At 47.9% G+C, this 9,269-nt stretch overlaps 1 protein-coding gene across 2 annotated transcripts in view; it reads right to left on the reverse strand.

Annotated features, from left to right (window-relative positions):
- LOC102469808 (stimulated by retinoic acid gene 6 protein-like) overlaps positions 1–2,724 on the reverse strand; it is a 46,666-nt gene extending 43,942 nt beyond the window's left edge. For both annotated transcript variants that reach the window (XM_014586008.2, XM_006143721.3), the window contains exon 1: positions 2,462–2,724. Coding sequence is in view for 1 of the 2 variants with exons in the window: in XM_006143721.3 (XP_006143783.1) it covers positions 2,462–2,481 (20 nt within the window). In the remaining variant the exon portion in view is untranslated. The remainder of the gene's footprint in view (positions 1–2,461) is intronic.
- Positions 2,725–9,269: the final 6,545 nt, after the last annotated feature.

The following is a 9,269-nucleotide window of genomic DNA, read 5'->3' on the forward strand; positions in this document are numbered from 1 at the left end:
ATCCCTTCTCTTCCATTCTCCTCTCGGGATCTTGGGCACGCACGCACACACACACACACACGCCCGGCGTGAGTTTTAAGCCACCGGGTCTAGAACTCGAACTGCGGTCGACTACATGGGAGTCCAGCAATATAGCCATTATGCCAAATGCTGGTCCCTGCATGCTCACAGCTTTAAGAATTCCATGGGGTGGGGGCCGGAAGGTGATATGGTGGTTTAAGGTGCTGGACTCTCACATGGCCTATGACAGTTCGAGTCCCGGACCTGGCAGCTCGCTTTCTCATTTTTTCTCTCTCTTTCTCTCTCTCTGTATTTTTCTGGTCAAATTGAATAATAATAATAATTTAATTTAATAATAATAAATAATAAACTAATAGTTAAATAAATCATTCTTTTTTTTTTCAAGAGAAAGAGATTTTGCTCTAAGGCACATGTGTTCACCGGAGAGGCAGAGAGAGAGAGAAAGTGAGGAATCACCCCCAGGAGGATAGCCATGCTACAATCCCTTCTTCTCCATCCTCACTTACTCTCTCTCTCTCTGTTTCTCTTGGTGAATACACTTATAGCAAATTTTTAAAAATACTACTAATAATTATAAGTAAAATTAAATAAATATGTAATTAAAAATAAAAGGAAAAAATACCTAAAAAAAGAAAAAGAATATCAAGGCCCCAGAGGGCACAACTGGCACCAAGGGCTGGGTTGAGCTCTGGGTTCAGACCAGATTTTCCATTTGAGTCCAGACCACAGGACCAATTGCCTGCCACCTGGTTGCCTCTTTTTGGCTATGCCATGGGCACCTGGTCCAACAGGTCCCAACCGAACATCCCAACCTGCGCCTCCTCTGGGGTCCCCATCTCAGGAATGGCGCAATTACCCACCATGAGTCCAAGTCAGAGACCAAGAGTGCCCTTGGCCCCTTCCTCTCCATCCGCGCTGAACCCAGGTACGCCTTTCCACACTCCACCACCCAGACCCAGGCCACTGTCACCCTGCTCTGCACCACCACAGTAGCCTCCTGCGTGGCCTCTACCCTGGGACCAGAGAGACCTTCCTAAAAATCCACATCTGACCACCTCGGCCCCCTGTCACGTGACTCTTGGCCTTCCCCTTCTCTCCCAGCCCATGGAGCCCCACTGGGAGAAGGGGAGCAGGGGCCAATTTTCTCACCCTCCCAGTTCCAGCTCCCTGCTGCCCCAGCTGGCTCCCTGTGCTCTCTGCTTGCCTGCCCTTCCAGTGGGCCCTCTGCTCTGGTCCTTTCCATCCACTGCTCTCAGCGCACTCCCCGTGGTCCCCATGCCTGCCCTCCAGGGGGGTCCCTCTCTAAGTGACTCTCACCAAGTCTCTCTGTGCTTTCTCTTTTGTCCTCCACAGTGTCCCCTCAACGTTCTGACAGACACCATGACTCCAGGAGGCGATGGTCCTATTTTGGTTATATTTTGGAGCAGCCTTTTCAGTTCTTAGACAGTAAACATTTGACGGTTAGAGTAAGAATTCCTTATCCCTGCCCCCTGGGCAGCAGTTTACAGTGCTGTAGTCCTTTCATGTTTGTTCTCATGTGATCTTTTTTTTTCTTTTCATTTTTTTTTAGAGTTTTTTTTTTTTTTTTTTTTTGAGAGGTTTTCGCTACAGGGCGCATGCACTCGCCAGACAGACAGAGAGAGACATAGACAGAAAGCGAGAAGTCATCCCCCAGGGGGGATGGTCATGCCACAATCCCTTCTCCTCCATTCTCCTCTCGGATCTTGGGCATGCACGCACACGCACCCGGCGTGAGTTTTAAGCCGCCGGGTCCGGGACACAAACCACGGTCGACTACGTGGGAGTCCAGTGACATAGCCATTACGCTAACTGCTGGTTCCCTTTTTTGAGGTTTTTTTACTATTGGGTGTGTGCGCTTGCCAGAGAAAGAGAGACAGAGAGAGAGAAAGCGAGAAATCACCCCCCTGGGGCGGGGGGATGGCCACACTGCTCTCCCTTCTCCTCCATTCTCCTCTCAGGATCTTGGGCACGCACGCACATGCGCCCGGCGTGAGTTTATGCCACTGGGTCCGGGACTCAAACCGCGGTCGACTACATGGGAGTTTAGCGACATAGTCATTACATTAACTTCTGGTCCCTCATATGATCTTTTCAAAGCTGTGGGTTGGGAAAGACTGGGGTTATTATACCTCATTAAACAGATATCTGAGGAAATGGAAGCTTTAAGATTTGCCAGAAACCACAGAGCCAGAATCTGAACCCACGTTCTCTAACACCATACCCGTGGTCTGAACTGGAGAAAAAAGATAATCTGTTTACTGTCCCAGAACCCTTTCATGGTTCTTTCCTTTATGCCAGTTGCAAATTTGCTAAACCCAGCCTTGCTCCTGGTTTCCATTAACCAGCAACATCAAAACAGTTGCCCCAAACAGGGTCTTATCCAGCATGACCCAGCCCAGGTCCTCCTCTAAAAACCCACCTTGTGGTTACAGTAAGCATCTGGGTGAAGTGGTTCTGCCTGAAGCCCCGGTGGGTGCTTCGCCGGTGGATGAAGCGTCTCTGGAATGTTCTTTGGCCTCCTCTGGGCTCTTGGTTATGACTGCTTCTGATGAGCTGGTGTTCTGCCCAGTTCTCTTCACAGCACCCAAAAACTCACAGAAAAGACAAACACGCAGTCAAATATTTACCCGAGAGATGAAAGCAAGCGGCAGCCTCTTCCTCATCTTAGGACACTGCTGGCTATGCTTCTGCTCTTCCTGCCTCTCGTGTGGGAAGGCGGAAGCTGCTCTCCCTTCTTCCTCTCCCTTGGACTCTCGCTGTCCCCTCTCAGGCCCCTGCTGTGGGCACTGGCCTCTGAACTGTCCAAGAGGACCAGCAGCTAGGGCCCCTTGGGCTGACTGTAAAAATTATTATAGGCAATAAACTAGGACTCTGCCTCAAGACAATAAACTGGAACCACTGGCTTCCAGATCCTTCTTGGAAATAATTCAGCCCTTTTGCTGGAAAAAGAGCTGGAGAGGTTCAGAACTGAACCCCTCACACATAGCAGAGCCAGCTATGATCTGCCAGGTATTCCTGCTCCCCTTCCATAAAGTCGGGCTGTTGCTAGACAGGGTCCTCATAGCCAAGTTCTGCTTCCCAGTTGCTCTGTCATCTGGAAGTAAATATGGCTGGCTGTCTCCAGCGAAATGTGACCAGAAGTGGTATATGCCACTTCCAGGCCAAGACAGAGGAAGAAAGTACATCTTTTCTTCCTTCTCCTTCTCCATCTGCCGGCTAAACTCTAAGGCTCTTAAGGAATTGGAATCCCTGAGTCCTTGAATCACTATGTAGAGAAAATTGTCCTCCTCTCACAGACTAGTGTATGAGCAAGAAATAAAATTCTATTGTAACAAGCCAGTGCCGTGTGGGGCTTGTTTGTTACAGCAGCTAGTGCTGCTTTGGCTAACATACACAGAATATGGAGGATTTACGAAACTGCCATGTGGCCCCAGTTCTTCTTCTTCTTTTCTTCCTCTCCTTCACCTTCTTCTTTTCACTTTTGATGTAGGGTGTGTGCATTCTTCTGGGGAGAGAGAAGAAAGTGAAAAATCACCCCCATAGGTGGGATGACCACACCACAATCCTCTGCCCTCTTGGGATTTTGGACACACACACACACACACACACACACACACACTTAAGCCACAGGGTCCAGGACTCGAACCATGCAGTCAAGCCATGTGGGATCCAGCCTCCCCACTGACCACACCACCTGACTAGGCCCCAGTTCTTTATCATAAGAATAAAGCCTCATTTTAACTTAATCACCTCTTTAAAGGTTCTGTTTTTAAATTCAGTCACATCCTAACTTACTGGGAGTTGGGTACTTTAACATGTGAATATGAAAGAGGTAGGGGCTTGCGATGGGGGACACAATTCAACCCATGACACTCTTGATCTAACCAGCAATGCGGAGTTCAGAGGACGTGGATTAATGAACGGAACCGTAGGGACAAGCCCAGGCCACTTGCATTTGCATACTCCCATCCCTCCGCTCCTGCTAGGAATACCTCCTTCTGGTTCTGCCTATCGACTTCACTTCAATTTTTTAAATCCTAAGTCAAGCATCGTGCCTGCTGCAAAGCATCTGCCGATCATCATGATGTGCTCGCGCTGTTCGTGGCGGGGTCTGTGTCGCTCTCCTGTCACGTGCACAGGCATTCTTCATCTGTTCCCTTAACGCACTCTGATGGAGCAGCATAAACGTGGCCCGGAGGGCGGGCTTGGGAACCAATGCCACCGTCTGGTAGCTGTGTTTCACTGGTCAAGTTTTACCCCTCGGAGCCTGTTTTATGTGGGGGAAGCTCTCCCTATTGTATGGACATACGAGGGTGAAATGAGCTATTATATGGAGAAGGCTCAGGGTCCTGACACCCAGGGAGCACTCAGTGACCACTAGCTCGCTGCACCTGCAGTGAGCCAACTCTGGCTGAGATGCTGAGTACACGGTCGCAGCGCAGTTGACTGTGTCCAAGTCCCAGCTGCCCCGCCAGATCCCAGTGACCCGGAAGCCATGGCACCATTGTACTCAGCACGATGTCTGGGATACTGGGGGGCAGGGGATGGTGGTGGCCACAGATGCTTGTTCTTCAAAAGACAGTGGTTTAGGAAAAATGAAAATGAGAAATACAAAGTTGAGTACAGCACAACTCTCTTACTGGGCGTCTAGAAACAAAGAAACACCGTAAGTGTATTTTGCCTGAAAGCAGGCCCTCTGCTTCACTGAGTAATTCTCCACGCATCTCTTCACATAGTCCGGAGAAAAGTCTTGTAAAGGTCTTCTTCCAGGCCCCAGAGAAGCTATCTCTCCCAGCTGGATACTTCCTGGCCCCACTGCCCAGGCTTGAAATGGATGTTTTAAATTATCAGATGGTCAAGGGGCTCCCCTCACAATTCTGCAATTCTCTGCACACCAATAAGGAGGAGTCCTTGTTGAATTGTCACCGACCGCCTAGGAAGGTTGCGAAGGCCGTTACCTTCAAGTGTAGAAAAGGTAAGACATGTGTTCCCAAATGCCTAAATTCAGGAACGTTTCATATGGAGTAATAAGGACCCTTTTCTAGAAGCTACCACGCTCCACATGTGGCCACTTTGAACTCTCAGTAACTTTGCTTGGTAGATTTCATTTTCCCTCTTCCATCCAGGCTTTCTCATCCAAGTATTGAATTTGAATACAGAATTTACCCTGTATCTTCAGAACATTTCAACATTTGATTTCTCTCCACTGTGCTAACTTATGCAAGTCTTTTAGAATACTGCTTCTTCCACCCAATATATAATCATTTCTCTTGCTAGCTTTGGGGCATTTGAATACTCTCCCTGACTTGATCCAGGCTAATTGAAAAATAAATAAATAAATAAAGAGAACAAAGCCCTGTGGTACTCCACCACAGACCTCTTTCCAAGATCTATGTAAGAGCCATATGGTTGACAGAGTGAGAAAACAGCGGAGTGACTACACCAGAACCCAGCTTAGAAAGAGTTACTGTATTTGGTCTCCGTGTTTAGCAGGAGTCAGAGGTTGGCGAGGTCACCGAGGGAAATCCTACGGCATAGCATGAAGGCAGTGCTTGTTTCCTGAATGTTGGGAGCTTATCATGGGATGGCTTTTATTTACTCCATAGAGATAGGCTTATTCATGAAATTTAGACACAAAATAACTCAGGTTTCTGGAGACATAGAACAGTTTCTTTATTCAGTAGTATTGATGGCTTTCTGGGGCAGATGTGACCTTGACTAAGCATTGTTGTTCTCTTGTCGGAAGACAATGAAGGTAATCTATATTTCGATCCTGACCTTTGTCTGTTCGCAAACCGGCTTGGTTCTCCCCTGCTGGCAGAATAAAGACAGACTCCTTAGCTGGAGATTTACTGACCTTTGTGCTTGGGTTCCAACTTATCTTTTCAGACTGCCTAGTTAAGACTCTTCTCTGGGTGAGCCCACTCAATTTCATTCATGCCACAAGTATTTATGAAGTAGCTAGTACCAAGGACCACGTGAGTCCCGAGCATAGGTGCTCTTGGGATACCCCTTGTTCCTTCTCCCCAGGTCGGCCAAGACCCTGGCCTAAGCACGGTACCCTCCCTGGGAGGGTTGTAGTGCTTTGCAGTTTCACACAGAAAGCAGAGACAGGGAAGAGACGGGTACACAAGAAAGTGGACTGGCACAAACTACTGTGATGGGGCTACCAGGGACAGGAGGAGGAGGGCAGATCCTGCAAAGGCCAGATCTAGAGTCAGGAATGGAGTCCATTTAAACTGATGCTGCAACCATGTGCAAGGAACAGAGCCCTGGGCTGGGACACCATACACCTGGGTCCTCACCCAGCTCTGCCTGGACAGCTGCACACTCTTGAAGAAGTCCCTTCCTATCCTGTGCTACAGTCACCCCCTCTGTAAAGTGAGAGTATCAGAGGTGGTTCCTTTTTCCTTTCTCTTTCTTTCTTTCTTTCTTTTCTTTTCTTTCTTTCTTTCTTTCTTTCTTTCTTTCTTTCTTTCTTTCTTTCTTTTTCTTTCTTTCTTTCTTTTTCTTTCTTTCTTTCTTTCTTTCTTTCTTTCTTTCTTTCTTTCTTAGTCCCTTCCTATCCTGTGCTACAGTCACCCCCTCTGTAAAGTGAGAGTATCAGAGGTGGTTCCTTTTTCCTTTCTCTTTCTTTCTTTCTTTTTCTTTCTTTCTTTCTTTCTTTCTTTCTTTCTTTCTTTCTTTCTTTCTTCTTTTTTCCTTTTTAATTCTTTTTTTTCCCCTCTTTTTTTTTGGAGAGGTTTTTGCTATAGGGCGCGTACACTCACCAGAAAAACAGAGAGAGAGAGAGAGACAGAAAGCGAGAAATCACCCCCAGGGGGGATGGCCACACCACAATCCCTTCTCCTCCATTCTCCTCTTGGGATCTGGGGCACGCACACACATGCGTCCAGCGTGAGTTTAAGCCACCGGGGCCGGGACTTGAACCACAGTTGACTACATGAGTCCAGCAACATAGCCATTATGCTAACTGCTGGTCCCCTCTTTCTTTTTCTTTCTCTTTTAGTTTTGTTATTGGGCGCATGGGCTTACCAGAGAAAGATATAGAGACAGAAGGAAAGTGAGAAATCACTCCCAGGGGTATGGCCACACCATGAACCACCAGGACCAGGACTTGAACTATGCAGTTGGTCATTTGTGATCCAGCTACCTTAACCTCCATGCCACCTGCTGGCCCCAGAGGTGGCCTCTAAAAACCCAGCATAGGTGTCATCTCAATGGAGCCTTCCCTGACTGCCTCACTGGTCCCACTGCTTCAGGCAGGGTCATACCTGTGAACATTCAGTGATTTCTGAAAGCATCCCATCTCTCCTCCTGACCAAGAGCTCCTCCTCCTAGTACTTTGGCTCATAGTTATTACGAAGTATGTACTGAATGGAATGAAATATGGGAAACTTTGCCACTTCTAGATACATAGTTCCTGAATTTTCCACAAGGTGGCGCTTTTCTACAAGTGGCCACAGCACTCACCCTGCATTTCCGCGGAGGTTCTAAAGAGATGCTGATAAGAGAGGAGAACCAGGACGGAGTGTCCTGGGACGCTCATCCTCCGTCCGCCTGGGTGTATGCTGTCCCCTTCCTCTCCTTTCCTGTGTTGGAAAAAGTCTTCCGCTTTTATTCTCAGAATCCTCATGCATACATAATGTCACCTCTTTCATTAAAAGGAACAGAGCTCTTATGTAAATGTGCCTCTGTGATCAGGGATCCCAGTCTGCGTTAAGTACACATTAATTTCATAATAATGACACTACTCAGTTACTACCCCCTCAATATTTGCATAAAAGCAGGCAAATCTTTACTGTATACATTTATTTGCCAACTGTGGCCATGCTTTGTCCAGCCCAGGTCTCAGGGTCAGACCCTGTGCTAACGGGAATGGTGGCTGACTTTGTGGGACTTACAGACCGCTCACCCAACCTTACAGCTCTGACTCTGTTCTTTGCCAACATTCACCCTTGATCTCCTTCAAGGATAAGGAGCTCATACAGAGTGCAATCTGTCAGACAGCAATGCAGACCCAAGCCGCCGAGGCTGAGCCTAGGTTGCACCATTTCCAAGCTTGCTGGCTGGCTGCCAAGCTGGGAATCTGGCCCTAGTGCCATCTTAGGCCTCACCTCGCACACGGCACTGCAGCTTTCTCCTCACTCCTTACGTGCCCTGTTCTCTCCAGTCTTCGTACCTTCCAACATACTGTTCCCTCCTCCTCCCTCCTCCCAGGCCACACCTGCTGGCTCTCTGAGATTCCATTTAGGAAGCGCCTTCTCCAGAAAGCCTTACCTATCTCTTGTTCCCAATACTTTTCTATAGGAGCATTTATTGAACAAAAATCACTTCCTCATTTGCCTCCCCTGAGCCCCTTCTTAAGCACATAGTACATGGCTTGCTCATATATGACCCCAGTGCCCAGCCCAGGCCTGGCATGCAGTCCTAGGCCTGCTGAGAGCTTGCTGAATGGAGAGTGCTTGTGTCAACAAATCAATGAATCCTGTACCAAGGGGAGCTGAAAGCCACCTTCCTCCCTAACAGGGGAAACACTAAAGAATAAGAAAAAAACCTGACTCTGCTTGTATGTTGATCCTGGCTTAGCAAGGGATTAAATGCTCTTTAGCACAACAACGGTACTTTATTATTTTGAAAGAAAAGGGCCAAAAGCCAGTTCATAAGGAGCAAACTTTCTATTATCCTAGAGTGCACTCACACAGACCTTGTAGACCAGGCTGGGTGGTCTTCTACAAAAATGAATCCTTCTGTTGGCAAGATGCTTTCTTTTTCAATTGTTTGTGAGGAAACCTGTGGTGGCTGTTTTGCTCTCCTGGGAGGAAAAGAACGTTCCAAGGGCTTCTTCTTGGCCTTGCCTCTAGGAATAGCCCTGTCCCTGTGTGTCACAGACTCGAGATGCTGCTGGGTGCCAGTGTGTCCATTCTGCTCAGAACTGAGAGATTAACCACAGGGTGGGACCACTGTGATCTGAACTTAGGTCCTGACCTGTGAGCCTCTGCATAGTGGGCAACCATGGCTTACTTCAGCAGATGGCCAGCAGTCTGCTGGGAGGGTTTACAAAGTCCTTCTGGAAGGAGATCCAGTCTCCCTTTCAAACAAGGGGCTCTGGGTCTAAATTAGGTCTGAAACTGGAACAGCGACCCTAGTTCTCCAGTACGACCATTAAATCAACTTTTGGACATGGGACATGAAGTTTTTCCTGTTAGAGCAGTAACATTTCAGCA

The sequence above is a fragment of the Tupaia chinensis genome, unplaced genomic scaffold (genome assembly GCF_000334495.1).
Source record: "Tupaia chinensis unplaced genomic scaffold, TupChi_1.0 Scaffold000104_1, whole genome shotgun sequence".
Lineage (NCBI taxonomy): Eukaryota > Metazoa > Chordata > Mammalia > Scandentia > Tupaiidae > Tupaia > Tupaia belangeri.